Source organism: Haliotis rufescens, unplaced genomic scaffold, assembly GCF_023055435.1.
Source record: "Haliotis rufescens isolate VD_foot unplaced genomic scaffold, xgHalRufe1.0.p SCAF_154, whole genome shotgun sequence".
NCBI classification, from domain to species: domain Eukaryota; kingdom Metazoa; phylum Mollusca; class Gastropoda; order Lepetellida; family Haliotidae; genus Haliotis; species Haliotis rufescens.
The window spans coordinates 169,660-188,529 of NW_025963840.1; the positions used below are offsets into that span (position 1 = coordinate 169,660).

At 43.2% G+C, this 18,870-nt stretch overlaps 1 protein-coding gene across 5 annotated transcripts in view; it reads right to left on the minus strand.

Annotated features, from left to right (window-relative positions):
• Window positions 1–904, minus strand: part of LOC124117209 — a 41,261-nt gene extending 40,357 nt beyond the window's left edge. For 3 of the 5 annotated variants that reach the window (XM_046478977.2, XM_046478975.2, XM_046478973.2), the window contains exon 1: window positions 522–903. In XM_046478977.2, the coding sequence (XP_046334933.1) occupies window positions 522–656 (135 nt within the window). In that variant the 5' untranslated portion in view covers window positions 657–903. Of the gene's footprint in view, window positions 1–521 lie in introns of all 5 variants that reach the window. The other 2 variants (XM_046478976.2, XM_046478974.2) reach the window with 1 other exon arrangement.
• Between the last annotated feature and the right edge of the window lie 17,966 nt (window positions 905–18,870).

Sequence of the window (18,870 nt, forward strand, 5' to 3'; positions counted from 1 at the left end):
TACACCCATATTTGATCGTGGCTAAATATGAAAACCAAAAGAAACTTTTATTCGATGGTGATTTATTTAATACGGGTGCCATATGGGATATTCCATGCATCATATCTATGAGTATCTGACAACAGGTGATGTGCACATGACGTCTTAAGGAACATGGGGTTATCAATTTCACAGTACACAGTAACGACCATAGTGAAGCTTGAAGTTTTAAGTGTAAACTTTCTTTCGCCAGGCGTGGGGCACGGGTGGCCCAGTCGTCTAAGGCGCCGCCGCGATTCTCTGTGCAGAGTTGCGTCCCTTGGGCAGGCCAGAACCCTATGATTGTGGGTTCGAATCCCGGTTCGCCCCGATTAAGTTTCTAGGTTTGTCAGCACCATCCCTGTGCTCGTGGGTTTCATCGAACTGGTAAACGTCTGAGACCTGCGCCACTTCGGGCTTTCCCACATTAAGCTGACACGCCGTGATATACCTGGAATACTGTTAAAAGCGGCGTTAAACCCAACTCACTCACTCAGGCTTACCTCCACTCCCCATATCTCCATGGGTTCAGGCCTGTCTGTCCGGGAACAGTTTCCAGTCAAGCCAACGTCCTGTGACATCACTGCGTGTAGTATGCCCACGAACACAGGCACAAGGATTGTCTGGTCTTCGGCCATAGCAATATCCGAGCAGCGAGAGGTAAATCAGCCACTTGTCTCCTCGGCTGTGACAGTCGAGCGATATCTAGGCCACATGCGTGTTACATGCCTCTATCTAACCTCTTCCTGGTTTGAGAGTGTGAGATAGGGCTAAACCAATAACGTGAACTGTAGATATGAAAGATCTGAAGTGTACCACTGTCAACATCGGTTGATGTAACTTGACACTGTTGCAGCAATTTGTATACGCTACCGGGCGAGCGGGTTTCTAAAACGGGTCTCTACAGGGCGGCTTAACTGTAACCGTTTTTTTAAAATATGACGTCATCTATTTCTTTTAATAATTGTGTTTGTTTGTTTGTTGTTTCACGCCGCACTCAACAATATTCCAGCTATATGACGGTGGTTGGTAAATAATCGAATCTGGACCAGATAATCCAATGATCCACGCTATTTGGATACGATGACATGCATCAACTAAGTCAGCGAGCCTGACGGCCCGATCCGGTTAGTCACCTCTTACGACAAGCATAGTCGCCTCTCACGGCATGGGTTTGCTGAAGACCTATTCTACCCCGGATCTTCACGGGTCCCTTCGGATCAGAAGCTCCGTCGTTCGAATCTCATCATGGGTCTCTAACATTCTGTTGCTGCTACACAAGGAATGAAGCAAAAGATGTAAAACTAAACAGTTTTCACGTATCCTGAATATGAAACTGATTACTGTACGTGTTCATTGACTTCTCATAAACTATGTGTGTAAACAATGTCCTGTCAAACATACATCCCTGTGGCGGCATCAAGCAATAAAAACTATTCACAAATCATTTATTTTGATGGCTGGGAAATGGAATCCCTGCCTGGGTCGCGTGTGTGCCACCGGTCTGTCACCTTGTTTAAAACATTTACAAATGGGTTTGAGGATACAGTGTCACGGCTTCTCTTCCCAGCGAATCTCACACACTGTGACATTCGTGACCAAATCGTGTTATTCCGGCACAAGCCGGACAGCGACTCCATTCGTGACTAACTCGTGTTATTCCGGGACAAGCCGAAGAGCGCCTCGTGCCCCTCTCGTGGCCTTTTTTGCGACCGGGTTCCGTCTTAGCGCGAACGGGCATACCTAAAACAATTGTCTACTCGTTGTGTAATGGTTCACATATATTTGCCCATATATTATATATATTTCAGATGCAATTTAAAGCACATCGGGATATGCGGAATTATACAGTATGACTGAATACATTTAACTGGGTCTTGGGTATATTTTTAGATGTAAGACATATGTAAAATCAACAATTATTTCTGAGGGATTCTTTGACGAAGAACTTGAAATCATACGCGCATTCTGATTGGTTTGTCGTATTTTCGCACATAACATTCATCGATAGGGGGGCGAGTCTTCTTGCAGGTTACGGAAAGGGGCGAGTGGTGACGAAAGCAGCGACTCGTGCACGTCTCGGGGCCATTTTGCGACTTGGTTCCGTCTATGCGCAAACGGGCATAGCTGAAAGAATTGTCAATTCGTTGCGTGATGATTCACGTGTAATTCCCCCATGCATCAGATATTATTCAGATGCTAGTTAAAACACTCGGGGTCTAATGGTATTGTACAGTTTGATTTAACACATTTAACCTTATCTTGGGTATTTGTTAGATGCAAGGCATATGTTAAATCAAATATTATTCCTGAGGGATTCTTTGACCGAAGTACTTGAAGTCATACGCGCAATCTGATTGGTTTGTCGTAATTTCGCACATGATAGGGGAACCAGTCTTCTTGCAGGTTACGGAAAGGGACGAGTAGGGACGAATGACACCGTGAATGACATGTCGTGTATAAAAGACAGAATCCGGCACTAAAACGAAATTTCATTTAAAAAAAAACACATTTTATTAGTACTTAATAAGTATAATCAGAAGGGGGCAAGTTACAGGAGGGAAGGGTCATGAGAGACAAGCATTTTTTCAACAAGACTTATCGGGATATTGATGTATTGTCTGTAAGCCTTGGAAAAAACACTGAATCGTTCTGGCAATAAATATAACAACAGTAACTGTGAAGGTTTGTTATACGGGGCAAGCAGCAGGTGTTAGGTAGCCATCTTCCTGTTTGTGCACCACCAGCTGTCGACAGCTGCACGTGCCTCATGTGAGTGGGTTTATTGAATAATTACAGCTGTTTTGGGGGGGGTGTTTTTTGTTTCTCCGGGTCCGTGCACGTGTTTGTAATTCAATCATTGCACATTTCTATTAAACACGTAATGCCGACCATCGCATTACACCTAGTTTTAATTCTGAGTTCTCATCAACGTAAAGTCTTGTTTACACCCGTGGTGATTCCTGTTTAGAATAGGCCCCCAGCAACCTGTGCTGGTCGTTTGTTTGCGACAATATTACAGCTATATGAGGGCGGTCTGTAAATTAACGAGACTGGACCAGACAATCCAGTGATTGATATCATGAGCATCCATCCACGCAATATATTATAGAAGGGGGCTTGTCGAACCAGAGGAATTCGTTGTCGTTGTCGTTTGTTTGTTCTTTAACGCCGCACTCAGCAATATTCCAGCTATATGACGGCGGTCTGTAAATAATCGAGTCTGGACCAGACAATCCAGTTATTGACATCATGAGCATCGATCCACGCGATTTGGATACGATGACATTAGTCGCCTCTTACAACAAGCATAGTCGCCTTTTACGGCAAGCATGGGCGACTTATGAATATGCCAAGTTGGAACGTTCTGTTTATGTAAAGTTCTATGCAGGTTTAGTCGAATCATCGTTGAATTCGGCGATTTCAATAACTTTGGATGGCGGCCAGTGACGCAATATCAGATTCTTTGTTTATTTTCTGCTAACGTCATCATCATCATCGTCGTCGTCGTCGTCGTCGTCGTCAGAGTTGCAGTATTGATTCTAAAGTAAACTGAGAGTCAAAAGAAAGTATACAGAGTTTCTGTTTTATTTAATTGAGTGAGTGATTGAGTGAGTATGGTTTTACGCCGCTTTCGGCAATATTCCAGCAATATCACGGCGGGGGACACCAGAAATGGGCTTCACACATTGTACCCATGTCGGGAATCGAACCCGGGTCTTCGGCGTGACGAGCTTACACTTTAACCACTAGGCTAACCGACCGCCCCTTTTATGTAATTGAAAATTGAAAGAACTGTTGTTAAATTTGATTATGTCTATTTAACCATCACTCATGTCTGCAACAGTTTGTAAAACGTAATATGTGGCCGAGTAATTTTGTGTACAAATAATTGGTTCCAAGAAAACTGGGGTAAGAAATGAATTTGCACCACATGACCCCCACCACGTTGGAAATGTTTACTGATTTTGAAAGATACGATATCTAAGATGCGAAAACATTTCATAAAAATGTTTTAAAGTTTTAAATAAAATTACTAGTATCTATTTAAAAACAAAACCCTTTAGAAGTATTCTTTGAGTGCTGGCTTTGTGACAGTCCGTTCATTTTTTGGATAAATATATCGCTAACTTGAGATTTTCTCAATTGAAAATCAAACACATGATAAAATCAACTGAGAGGTATAGTTTCTTTTGCTCCTCAGTTTAAGGGAGGGAGTGGGTGAATATGTTTTTACGCCGCTTTTAGCAATATTCCACCAATATCACGGCGGGGGACACCAGAGATGGGCTTCACACATTGTACCCATGTCGGGAATCGAACCCGGGTCTTCGGCGTGACGATCGAACACTTTAACCACTAGGCTACCCGACCGCCCCTCCTCAGTTTAAGTCAAGTGAGTGAGTGAGTGAGTGAGTTGGGTTTTACGCCGCTTTTAACAGTATTCCAGTTATATCACGGCGTGTCAGCTTAATGTGGGAGGAAAGTTAAGTCAAGTGACATTGTCGGTCACTAAGTGATAACTGACGTAGCTTTGGATTTGCCTAATTGTCATTGTTTATTGTGACTTTCATTTTATTTAAACCCTCAATACTTCTTATAGGACATGCATTACAACGAATTATGAGTCACCCTCTCTTCCTTGATAACTTATACACAGGCCATGACGCAGAACGAATCGAGTCTCATTCTAGCTCATTGAAACACGAAGTGTTTGAATAGCGACGGTTATGATATGGACAATGTAACCAAATTAGTTGATGTCAAGTGGTCACAGAGCTAAATATATAAACGTTGATTGTCAGTTGTAGTAGCTATTCAATCATGTGTGTTTCAAACAGCGTCCATGTATAAATGGATTAATTCTATTGGAAATTGTAAATGTATGTAATGTGTTTTCTTTCTTCACTGTTCTTTCTCTAACTCATTTGTTCTTCTCTCATTCTTCCCTCTCTCCTTGTCTTTCTTTCCTTTCTCTCTGCCTCTGCGTCTCTCCAGCTTCCTTTCTCTGCCTCTTACTTCCCCTCCCTTTCCGCCTCTCTCTCCCTCTCTGTCCCTCTCCCCTTTCTCCCCCTCGTACTCCGATTCACTGTTTTCTTTCTCCTCTCTTCTCTACGTCTTTTCCCCCTTTCTCTCTTCCTCCTCTTTCGATCTTTCCCTCTTGCTCTTCTTCCTCTCTATCGCTTCCCCTCTCTCTGTGCTCTCTTCTCTCTCTCCCCTTGCTGTTCCTCCTCTCTCGCTCTTTATCCCTTCTCTTCTTCTCTTCCTCATATCTCGCTTCCCCTCTCTCTCTTCATCCTCTCTCGCTCTTCCTCCTTTCTTCCTCTCTCCCTAACTTTCTCCTTTCTCTCTTCCTTCTTTCTCTCCCCTCTTCCTCCTTTCTTTCTTCCTTTTCTCTCGCTCCTCTTTCTCTCTTCCTCCTACCTCTCTTTCTCCTTTCTCTAGCTCTTCCTCTTCACTCTCGCTCTGCTTCCTTTCTCCCTTCCTCCTCTCTCTCTCCCATCTCTTTCTCCTTTCTCTCGCTCTTCCTCTTCTCTCTCGCTCTGCTTCCCTTCTCCCTTCAACCTCTCTCTCTTCCATCTCTTTCTCCTTCCTCTCGCTCTTCCTCTTCTCACTCGCTCTGCTTCCTTTCTCCCTTCATCCTCTCTCTCTTCCATCTCTTTCTCTCGCTCTTTCTCTTCTCATTCGCTGTTTCCTTTCTCCCTTCCTCCTCTCTCTCATCCTCCTCTCTTCATCCTCTCGCTCTTCCTCCATCCTCTTCCTCTCTCTTCCTTCTCTCTCGTTCTTCCTCCTCTCTCTCCCCTCTCTTCCTCCTTTCTTTCTTCCTTTTCTCTCCTCTTTCTCTCTTCCTCCTTCTCCTTTCTCTCGCTCTTCCTCTTCTCTCTCGCTCTGCTTCCTTTCTCCCTTCCTCCTCTGTCTCTTCCATCTCTTTCTCCTTCCTCTCGTTCTTCCTCTTCTCTCTCGCTCTGCTTCCTTTCTCCCTTCCTCCTCTCTCTCTTCCATCTTTCTCTCGCTCTTCTTCTCTCTCGCTCTGCTTCCTCCTATCTCTCTCATCCTCCTCTCTCTTCATCCTCTCGCTCTACCTCCATTCTCTTCCTCTCCCTTCCTCCTCTCTCTCTTCCATCTCTTTCTCTCGCTCTTCCTCTTCTCATTCGCTCTGCTTCCTTTCTCCCTTCCTCCTCTCTCTCTCTTCCATCTCTTTCTCCTTTCTCTTCCTCTCTCCCTCTCTCTCTCTCTCTCTCTCGCTCTTCCTCTCTCTCAGTTCATTATGTGTATTCATTTAGGTAACTAGACAATAGATGGATGACAGGTCAGAGAGACGCTCCAAGAACCTACGTACATATTTATTCATTTTTCACCTACCATTAAACGCTTCAAAATTAAGAAATCCGTCCGAAATGTCCATGTGTCAAACTGACAATCAAGTAACAACTCCGTGGTAAAACTCAGCAATTGGCAAAAAGCAAGTATCAGTTACTCAGTAACGAGTAATGTGTTGTCCACTGCGTCCAGCGCCAACCCATTCAGCAGTTTAATGTTTACACGTCGAGTAATATGACCATGTACCCTGAAGAAACAACATAAGGACATACGCCGTAGTGATTGTGGCGGTAATGGTTAATAGGCAGGAACGTGCTTGAAGTATTTGAAACACCCCACCGCCCCACCCCATCAAACTCCCGCCCTTGTTCGTACTCAACTTTCCTCATTTTGCAGTGTTGGGTATGTGTGTTACTTCCAATGAGTGGGAGGGGCGGTCGGGTAGCCTAGTGGTTAAAGCGTTCGCTCGTCACGCCGAAGACCCGGGTTCGATACCCGACATGGGTACAATGTGTGAAGCCCATTTCTGGTGTCCCCCGCCTTGATATTGCTGGAATATTGCTAAAAGCGGCGTAAAACCAAACTCACTCACTCACTCACTCCAATGAGTGGGATCACAGCTGACCCAGTTGTACTGCAATTCGCTGTGCACAGCTGCGTCACTTGGGCGCCAAGAGTCCTATGGTCGTGGGTTCGAATCCGGTTTGCCCTGATAATATTTCCTGGTTTGTCAGCACCATACCCATGATCGTGGGGATCACCGAAGTGAAATGAATTAGACTTGCACCACTTTCCTCATACATTAAACTGAGTGAGTGAGTGAGTGAGTATGGTTTTACGCCGCTTTTAGCAATATTCCAGCAATATCACGGCGGGGGACACCAGAAATGGGCTTCACACATTGTACCCATGTCGGGAATCGAACCCGGGTCTTCGGCGTGACGAGCTAACACTTTAACCACTAGGCTAACCGACCGCCCCTTTTATGTAATTGAAAATTGAAAGAACTGTTGTTAAATTTGATTATGTCTATTTAACCATCACTCATGTCTGCAACAGTTTGTAAAACGTAATATGTGGCCGAGTAATTTTGTGTACAAATAATTGGTTCCAAGAAAACTGGGGTAAGAAATGAATTTGCACCACATGACCCCCACCACGTTGGAAATGTTTACTGATTTTGAAAGATACGATATCTAAGATGCGAAAACATTTTATAAAAATGTTTTAAAGTTTTAAATAAAATGACTGATCAACAAGCATGAAATCTAATTGACTCACTCACTCACTCACTCACTCACTCAACTAACACAAACAAACACACGTTTATACACGCTTTCCTCTTACAATATTTTAATACCAGTTGTCACCCGACAATTACACCGAGGGAAGTGTCATGTTCAACCTTGACATTATTTTCGCTAGTCCAAGATTCTTCTCCATAAGGAAACATTATATCATAAAAGTTGCTATGAATATGCGTGTTTTGGAACACGTCCTTGCGATAAATTTGTTGCACATTAAAAATAACTGTAAATATAATAAATCTCGTTGAAATAACAAGGACCTCTCGTAAATGCCAAACACGCAGCAAGTCGCATCGTAAACCATAGTACACAATGATGTGTCACTTTTCACTTGACCTTGAAGGAATTAATAATTTATTTTTGTTTCTTGCTAAACGGTGCGTCACATAGCTGGAGGTGAGGTGAGGTGAGGCGAGGTGAAATAGGTTCAAAGTCGCATCCAAGATTATTGCACTTATATGCCGACGTGCATGCACGTTTGTGTGTGGCTGCTTGTACTAGTCCGGACTGATCCCTATTGCGTAGAGACCCGTGAAGATCCGGGGTAGAATAGGTCTTCAGCAACCCATACTTGTCGTAAAAGGCGACTAACGGGATCGGGTGGTCAGGCTCGCCAATTTGGTTGATGCATGTCATCGTATCCCTATTGCGTAGATCGATGCTCATGATGTCAATCACTGGATTGTCTGGTCCAGACTCGATTTTTTACGGACCGGCGCCATGTAGCTGTAATATTGTTTATTGCGGCGTTAAACAACAAACCAACAAACAAATCCTACGGTTTTACAAACCAGTGATTGACATTATGAGCAACGTCGCACGACGTCGGGGCGTGGGACGTTATGCAATAAACCAAGTCACCGTGTCCATGCTTGTTGTATTATTTGTTTGTTTGTTTGTTGTTTAACGCCGCACTCAGCAATATTACAGCTATATGATGACGATCTGTAAATAATCGAGTCTGGACCAGACAATCAAGTGATTGACATCATGAACATCGATCAGCGCAATTGGGATCGATGACCTGCATCAACCAAGTCAGCGAGCCTGACCACCCGATTCCGTTAGTCGCCTCTTACGGCAAGCATGAGTTGCTGAAGACCTATTCTACCCCGGATCTTCACGGGTCCATGCTTGTTGTAAGTGGCCACGTAATGGATCGAGTGGCCAAGCTCGGTGACTTTGCTGCCAGTGCATGGTGTTGACGTAATGTCAGGAACACGCCCACGTGCAACAAAAGTGGAACCTGTAACGACTAAGGGGTACAACTGTGTACAGGGAATTGCGAAGCTTGCAGCCTGGTTCCCTGGGTATGCTGCGCTGGCGCTACACTGACCCAGGCAATGACTGCTCAATGGCCGCCTCCACTAGACGAACAAACATGGCGGACACATGTATTTACTATAGAGTGAGTGAGTGAGTTACGATTTAAAGTCACATCGGCAATATTTCAGCCATATAGTGACTATTTACTACAGAAAAACGCTAGAACGGGTGGTTATAACTTTTTCATAGCATTTTCATGAATGCTCTTGCAATGTATACGTCTCGAGAATAACATCCATCGTTACTTTTAGTGAAGTTAACAATATTTCAGCTGTTTCGAGACTCGAAATTGGTCGGTGAACTGTAAACAATGACACACAAACCATTTTCGACAGTGACATTTTCGTTAATATTTCGTGTCAGCTCACTGTTGTCACGAAATCGTACACATAATTCATGGAATTAAATGACCACGTTAATGAAATACCGTTAGCATCTTCATTTTAGCAAATCTGATTGTCGCCGATTATGCCCCGTTTTCTCCCATTGTAAAGTGGTGGGTTTAGCGGAATTAGCGCCCAGTATAATAACTAGTAAAAACAAACACTATTGATCCGTAATAATCGTTTTTAATGATAGGGTCTGTCACCTTTTAAGTAGTATTTCTTATAACATTTCCAAATTCTCCAACCAGGTGACCGCCTCCGTGGTCTAGTGGTAGAGCGTCCGCCCGGAGAGCGGAAGGTCCGGGGTTCGATCCCCGACCGCGTCATACCAAAAGACGTTAAAAAATGGTACTTGTTGTTACCCTGTCTGGCGCTCGGCATTAAGGGGCTAAAACAAGGACTGGTCGGCTCGGAGTCAGTATGCTGTGTCTGAGTGGGGTATTCATGTTAAACTTCGGCATGGTATCTCAGTGAGCTAGCACTATAAATCGGCATCAGTCCGGACTAGTACAAGCAGCCACACAAACACACACACGTACATGCACGTCGCTATATAAGTGCAATAATCTTGGACGCGACGTTAAACCCCATTTCACCTCACCTCACCTCCAACCAGGTGTGGATTAATTGTCTTGACATGTTTTCAATTACAGAGAAGATCTAACTTTGTCAGTGTGTGTATCTGTATGTCTGTGTGTGTGTCTGCCTGTCTGTTAATGTGTGCGTCTGTATGTGTCCGTGTGTGTGTATGTGTGTGCCTATACGTCTGTATGTGTGTGTGCATGTGCGTGTCTGTACATGTGTGTGTGTGTGCATGTGCGTGTCTGTACATGAGTGTGTGTCTGTCTGTGTATGCGTCTGTAAGTTTGTATGTGCGCTTGCGTGTGTGCGTGCGTGCGTGCGCGTGTGTGTGTAATAACAGGTAAGATATTCATGATTATCGTAGTTCAATGTATCCTCTTGTTTCCCAAGGGTTGTTAGTAACATATTTTTGCATATCTCCAGTTGGAGATGTATTATTTTCTGATTGGTTGATTGTAATAACCGTTAGAAAATTAAATAGTCGCTCCTTGGACTAGTTTGGTGATTTTGAGACATTTCCAAGCGTTTTTACTGCGAACAAACCTGGGTGCCCAGCTTGGGTGACATCACCTTATGGCATTTTGGTTGTTGTTTTTGTTGTTTAACACCGCGCTCAGCAGTATTCCAGATGTATGGCGGCGGTCAGTAAAGAATCGAGTCTGGACAACGCAATCCAGTGGTTGACATCATGAGCATCGACATATTCATTTGGGATGCGATGACATGCATCAACCAAGTCAACAAGACTGACCACCCGATCCCGTTAGTCGCCTCTTACAACAAGCATAGTCGCCATTTACGACAAGCATGGGGTGCTGAAGGCCTATACATCCAAACCCGTAATTGCAGAGATTATGTGAGTGAGTGAGTGAGTTAAAATTTTACGTCGCATCGGCATTATCTCAGCCATATAGCGACGAGACCAAGTTAATATAGTTACAACTTAGTCATTAATGCAAACTTTTGTTTAAAAACAAGTTGTAAAACATATTTGAGCATATTATATTTAGAAACAATTCATGAAAATAGTTGAGCATAACAATATTATATATACAGTTTTAAAACACGGGCTATAGGCCACCAGTAACCAAAGCTAGGTCACCTCGTTGGGGATCAAGGGGACTTACATACATCTGCTTCCTGCATAATACCCAAGCAGGATTTACGTCATCACTTTAGCCACTGGTGGTTGTGCACAATGCTAGACAATATTAAAAAATACTCATCGATGAGTTGGCTTAAAAACACTGGTTGATGATAGTTACATTGATTACGACAGGACTATGTGTCACACAGGGGGGCAATATTTTTACGGTACTTTAACCTCCTGGACAGAGCCTTCAATAATGTATATTAATAGTAGCATCACACCAAAGTTAAAAACAAGCATTTAATTATTCACATACATATTTAAAATTTATTATACAGACCAATTTCTTTCAAGTAATTTATAATGAGATGCCCGCTGACACGGGAAAAGAGATCTTTCAGATTTATGCTTTGGTAATGTGAATCCCTTGCGATTGCAAAGTCCACACAGTCAAGCAATATATGCTTGACGGTGTACCTTTCATCACAAAGGATACACTTAGGAGGTTCGTCCTCATCTGTCTTAAGCAGATATGTGTGTAAACCGACTGTGGCCAATACGACATCGCCGTAATACAACCTCGTCATATCTTGACTGACAACCCAAGTAGGTATGACCGATTTTTGGTTTCAATTCGTGTAGTTTATTGCTTCCTTCTTGGGTGTCCCACCTCTTTTGCATGAGATCCCCAGTATAAGATTTGATGGTTGGTTGAGAAATCACTGTACGGGATAAGAAATGGAGAGCTGTCAAGAGCTGCTTTAGCTGCAGCATCGGCTTTTGAGCAGAGATTATGTGATGAAATCCCATGTGTACATGTCAACTAACAACTGACTGTCCGAATCTCTCTGATGGGTTAATAAGCTTGTTTCTAAAATCCAGCTGACGCTATTTCCCAAAAATACACTCACTCATCTGATCTTTTGGAGGGGTCTATAAATACGTAAACCCGAGGCGTTGCCACTAATGTTTTACATTACATTTACATTGTTTTATCAGTGTTTTGTACAAAATAACCCTGACAATGAAAAATGTCGTGAAGGGCCTCTTTCATTCACTTAAATAGATCAGGAAGATCCGACACTTCAGCCAAGGCGGAATACAGCGTAAACCGGAAGTACTCGGGCGAACTTTTCCGGCTCCGCACGACAGCCATTGGGCCAGAGCAGCTACTCATGTGGACAAAGTACCCAGTAATAAACATTTCCCAACCAATAATTATAATCATTATTACTGTTTTTGTTTTGACTGTTATTTTATGTTTGCGTGTTTGTTTGTTGTTTAACGCCATTCGGAAATGTTGGGCGTTGAATGAAATACGTGAAAAGCATTTCCGAACCCTATACTTAATAACTCATATGGATAAGACTTGAACATGTTTAAAGCTTTGAAGACATCAAAAAGTATTTTTGTTCCTGTAAGGCAGTCCATGGCAGTGATCTTGAAAATACAAGATTGGTTGGTTTGTTGTTTTACGCCGCATTTTGCAATATTCCAGCTATATGACGGCGGTCTGTAAATAATCGAGGCATAGACGCCTTTTACGACAAGCATGGGTTGCTGAAGACATACTACAAGAAAACACAAAGATATTTTAAGAACATGACACCACATTGAATATGACAGTCTCGCGCACTCTCTCGAATATGCTGTATTTTATGTGATTGAAACAACCCTAAAATATGATTTCAGAACCTGTAATCATTCGCGTGTCCTCGTCTTACTGACTTACTTGCTAATTTACATATACCACTGCCACATGCTAATTTACATGTACCACTGCCAAAAGCTAATTTGCATATACCACTGCCAAAAGCTAATTAGCATGTACCACTGCGAAAAGCTAATTTGCATATACCACTGCCAAAAGCTTATTTGCATATACCTATGCCACAAGTTAATTTGCATATACCACTGCCAAAAGCTAATTTGCATATACCACTGCCAAAAGCTAATTAGCATGTACCACTGCGAAAAGCTAATTTGCATATACCACTGCCAAAAGCTTATTTGCATATACCTATGCCACAAGTTAATTTGCATATACCACTGCCACAAGCTAATTTGCATATACCACTGCCACAAGCTAATTTCCATATACCACTGCCACAAGCTTATTTGCATATACTACTGCCACAAGCTAATTTGCATATCACATGACTGGACTTTTCTCTCGTTTGTAAACAAACGCGTTTATTCTAAAATCAGAGCAGACTGGCCTAATGAAAGCTTGTCGGTGCGCTTCACATATTGTTTTCCATAATCATACAGATATCTTACTTCAACAATGTGAAGAGCATGACACTATATCTTTACACATCAAGACCCGTGAAGATCCGGGGTAGAATAGGTCTTCAGCAACCCATGCTTGCCGTAAAAGGCGACTATGCTTGTCGTACAAGGCGACTAATGGGATCCGGTGGTCAGGCTCGCTGACTTGGTTGATATATGTCATCGTATCCCAATTGTGTAGTTCGATGCTCATGATGTCAATCTATAGATTATGGAACTACATGCATTTGCAATATATTTAAGGTGTGTTTCAACCGTTGTAAACATCATAGTTGTACACATGGTGTCTATTCATAGTGAGTGAGTGAGTGAGTGAGTTAAGATTTATAGTCAAATCGGCAATATTTCAGCCATATCGTGACCAGATCAAGTTGTACATTAATAATACATAAACATAGACATTAAAATCTGTCGACAAAGGACAGCAAAAACACTAGACTATCAGATATTCCAACTATATGACGGCGGTCTGTAAATAATCGAGTCTGGACCAGACAATCCAGTGATTGATATCATGAGCATCGACCCACGCATTTAGGATCGATGACATGTATCAACCAAGTCAGCGACCCTGACCACCCGATCCCGTAAGTCGCCTTTTACGACAAGCATAGTCGCCTTTTACGGCAAGCATGGGTTGCTGAAGACCTATTCTACCTCGGAATTTCCAATGACAGCAGCACTGGAGACTGTGCTACCGTCCTTGGGTCAATCTGTAAAAATGGAACGGTGGGTCTCATATTTATTTGTATATATTCTTGCTGATATATCAATTGATATGTGTCTGATTTTTTTAAATTGTGTAAGAGTAAAGTCCACCTCCGGTCTGATAAGCTGCCAAGGAGGAGAAGTCAAAAGCCTGAAAGGAGAAATATTATCTAAATCAATATTGGCAGCTGTGATGTGGGGTTTAATCCGAATGCCTAGTGGTGGGACCAGCTTAGGCTTACTATGAAAAAGTTCTTTGTAAAGGGGTTGAAATATACAGTTATATGCAGGGTTTAACGGGTTTGAGCGTAATTTTGTAATGTATTGAAGCGATAATTTGATACGCCGTTGCTTCAACGATGGTTCATCAGCTTCTACATATAAGCTATCTACAGGAGACGTTCGAAATGCGCCAAGACATAGGCCCTGATGGTGAATGGAATCTAATTTGGACTGCGGTCATATAGCTGGAATATTGCTTTGTGCGGAACTAAACAACAAACCAACCAAACATGATCATCGATCCACGCAATTGGGATACGACGACATGCATCAATCAAGTCAGCGAGCCACCCCATACAGTAGGTCGCCTCGGTAGTCGCCAAACATAGTCGCCTTTTACTGCAAGCGTGGGTTGCTGAAGACCTATTCTACGCAATTAAACGTTTAATTGCACAAACGTTCAGAGAACAAGAATGGGTGTTTCTTTTGGAAGGATGCTAAATCAAGAAAGCTAAATAAGGTATGGAAGGATGAACATAAAGTTGCCAGGAGGGTTAAACAAGTCCTTGGTCATCGTTTGGCATATATGATTCACCATAATACACTATCTCTGCGGGCTTCGTCTACACTCAGGGTGCCGATGCTGTGTACTGTTTCCAATGTGGTGGGTGTGCGGCCGAGACGATGGGCGTCCCACGACGATCCTTGGGTGGAACACCACAAGTGGTCCCCACACTGTGACTACCTCAAACTAACCGGTCTGGTGAAACACAAGAAGAAGCTACAGCTACACTATCTCCGCGAGGAGAATGTGAATCAGAGAAACTCGAATGGTGTAGCACGGCCGGCTGCCTAGGAGGCCGTTTCCCTTTTCCTGTGTACCTGTTCAAGTTCCCGTTCAAGTTCCCGTTCAAGTTCAAGTTTGCTGCTGCTGTTGTTACTGCTGTTATTGTGGATGGTTCAGTCTATTTCCGATTCCTGTTTCCAACAAGCTTTTCTTTGTTGGACCCACAAGTGGTGCCACGTAGGGCACCCAGATGGCATACCCAGATGGTATACCCAGATGGTAGCAAGTACCGCTTTGATGATCCTTGTCTTGTCCTAAGTTTGGACATGATGATTCTTCTTTGACAGCAGCAGAAAAGTTTTTCTTTCCCAAAACGGCCCTTTTCAGGGCCACCCATCTCACCCAAAAGACAACTTTCATCCTTTGCTTTGCCAACCCAACAATCCAAAACAAAGAACCCACACCCTCCCCTAGACCTCTTGGGGGCACACGTCTACGCGTGACACCACATGGTACGTCTCAGAGACACGTAGTACACTGCGTTTGCATGGAGACACGAGTCAACCACATCACGTGTGCATGAAAACACATGTCACAGTACGTGTGTAGACTTACACGGGTGTCAACACCTCGGTATAATTAAACAAGTGACAACGTCATGATAATATTGTTCAACGTCTGCTTGAGAGACACACACACATGACACCACGTTTTTGTTTTTTTTTGCATGAAGACACGGATGAAACAAGACGTTCATCACGCGACACGCAGTACATCACCTGTGCAAACGTCACGTATGTCTATCGATCTTTCTCTATCCATCTTAATACTAAATAAATGTTTGTAGTCACACACATACACATACACATACACAGGACACCACGTTTTGCCTGGCAACATGCGTGAAACACTGCGTGTGCCTGGCAACATGACCTACATCACGTAGGCATGGCATCATCATTCTATGGATCAACGTCAACGTCTTTTTGAAGACATACACACACACACACAGGACAACGTACATCACGTAGGCATTCCAGCATCACGTTCATGCCTACCTATGACGGTCCGCCTTTAGCATTCAGACGACCGTCTACCTAAAAAATACCAAGGCTACCCAAGAAGAAAAAAACTGATCGAAATCTGACCAATCAGAAGCCTGGGTTATCGATCAATCAGAGGACCATGCTGGGCTCTGAATGGTCGAACCAGGGTTGTGCTTTCTCTCCCATGGTAAAATTCACTTCCTATGGAAAAGAAACACAGGGGTCGGTCCGTTTTGGAAAACCGAGGTGCTGGCCAGGCACCGGAACGAAACAATCGGAGCTGCTGCCTGGGGAACCAACCAGGAAGCAGGGTGTCAGTGGCTCTCCTATAAAACAAGAGAACAACCATTCGAGTGGGTCAGTGCCACTTGTGATAAAAAGAAAAAATCAGCGGCAACAGCAACAACATGGAAAAATAAGAAAACTGGGATCTGGAACTGATTTCTACTAAGAATGAAACAGCATCGTTACCTCCATGGCAATGTGGTAGATGCCAAGGGTACCTGCCAGTGTACGAACATGGTACAAGGGCATGGGATGGGACTTTCCAATGCGTGTATTGCAACACTGTGCTGAAGGACACCTACATGCGTCGTTTAACGCACACAAGTAGGTGTCCTGTAAGACGCCAAATGACTGTCCACCGGTGCCTTTGAACCGTTGCGTGCACCTGTATGTGAAGAAGTCATCTTCTTCAAAACGGCCCTTTTCAGGGCCACCCATCTCTCCCGAAAGAACGCTTTCATCCTTTGCTTTAACGGCCCTCAAACCCAAACAAAGAACCCGCCTCCTCCTCCCTCCCTCCCTCCCTTCACCACCACCCACCCTGCACAACCACCACCCACCCTGCACAACCACCACCACCTTTTCTATGTTTAGAACAACAACAACCATGTCGATCTTGTTCACCTTTTACGACCGCTTCTCTGGGTTGTTTTTCCCAATTCCCTCCTCCTCCTCCCCTGGAAACGGAGGCAACGTCCTCTTGAAGGTGTGCGCGCGGTCTGTAAAATAATCGAGTCTGGACCAGACAATCCAGTGATTAATATCATGAGAATCGATCCACGCAATTGGGATCAATGACTTGCATCAACCACGTCAACGAGCCTGACCACCCGATCCCGTTTGTTGCCTCGTACGACAAGCATAGTCACGTTTTACTGCAAGCATGCTTTGCTGAAGACATATTCTTCACAAGTAAACTTTTAATTTCACAAGGGTCAGAGAACAAGAATGGGTGTTAAATCCGGAAAGCTAAATAAAGAGTACGTAAGGATGAACACAAAGTTACAAGGAGGGTTAACATTTAAACAAGTCCTTATTCATCGTTTGGCATATATGATTCACCATAATAGATTATCTCGACCCCCAAATCTGGAGTGTTCTCATTAATGTGGAAATTCACTTTGTTTTAATATGAAACACGTCCAGTTAGAAAACCACCACACAAATGTAAAACGAAGTTCTTGTTATTTAAAAAAGAATTGAAGTGGTCAAGATTTGGACCCCTAATTGTGTGTTTGTTCATGACTCCTGAGTGTTTGTTCATGACTCCTGAGTGAGTGAGTGAGTGAGTTAAACTTTAACGTCTCATCGGAATTATTTCAGCCATAAAGCGACGAGACCAAGAGTGAGTGAGTGAGTTAAACTTTAACGTCTCATCGGAATTATTTCAGCCATAAAGCGACGAGACCAAGTTAATATATATACAATTTGGTTATTTATGCAATGTCATTTTTAAAAACAATTTATGAAACATATTGGAGCATACTATATTTTAAAACATTTGATGAAACATATTTGAGCATAACAATATCATTAAGACAGTTTTAAACACGGGCTATAGGCCACCAGTAACCAAAGCTAGGCCACCTCGCTGGGGATCATGGAGACTTACAGTACCTCTGCTTCCTGCATGATACCCCAGCAGGATTTACGTCATCACTTTAGCCACTGGTGGTTGTGCACAATACTAGCCAATATTAAAAAATACTCTTCAATGAGTTGGCATAAAACACTGGTTGATGATAGTTACATCAATTACTATAGGATTACGTGTCACACAGATGGACAATATTTTTACGCTACGTTAACCTCCTGGACAGAGCCTTTAATAATGTCAGTTGCTAATAGCATCACACCAAATTTTTAAAAAAGCATTTAATTATTCACATACATATTTAAAGTTTATTATACAGACCAATTTCTTTCAAGTAATTTATGATGAGATGCCCGCTGACACGGGAAAAGAGATGTATGTGTTTCGCTGACAGATTATATGCTTTTCGTAAGAGGCGACTAACAAGATCGGGTGGTCAGCCTCGCTGACTTGGTTGATGCATGTCATCGATCCCAATTGTATGAATAGATGCTCATGATATTAATCACTGTATTGTCTGGTCCAGACTCGATTATTTACAGACCGTCGTCATAATGGTGAGTGACGCGTTAAATAAACAACAATCAAACCAAACCACTGACAGATGTCAAGACCACTGAGAGCAAGGGCGGGGACCAGAACACCAGCTGTTTCAGGATCAACCATCAGGGACCAACCATCAGGGAGCGGCATCAGGGAGCGTCATGCGGAACTGAACATTGACCCGGGCATTTCACAGATGGATTTGCCGTTTTAGTCTCAATATTATTTATTTGATAGGTAGGGAGGTTGTATTTCAGGGGAAGCCGCCGGAGCCAACCAGAGAGAGCCGAGAGAGATACATGCAGTATGGAAGATGGTTGACAAAACTGGCTGACGGGCCTAAAAGTTCTCTGACCAGTTCTT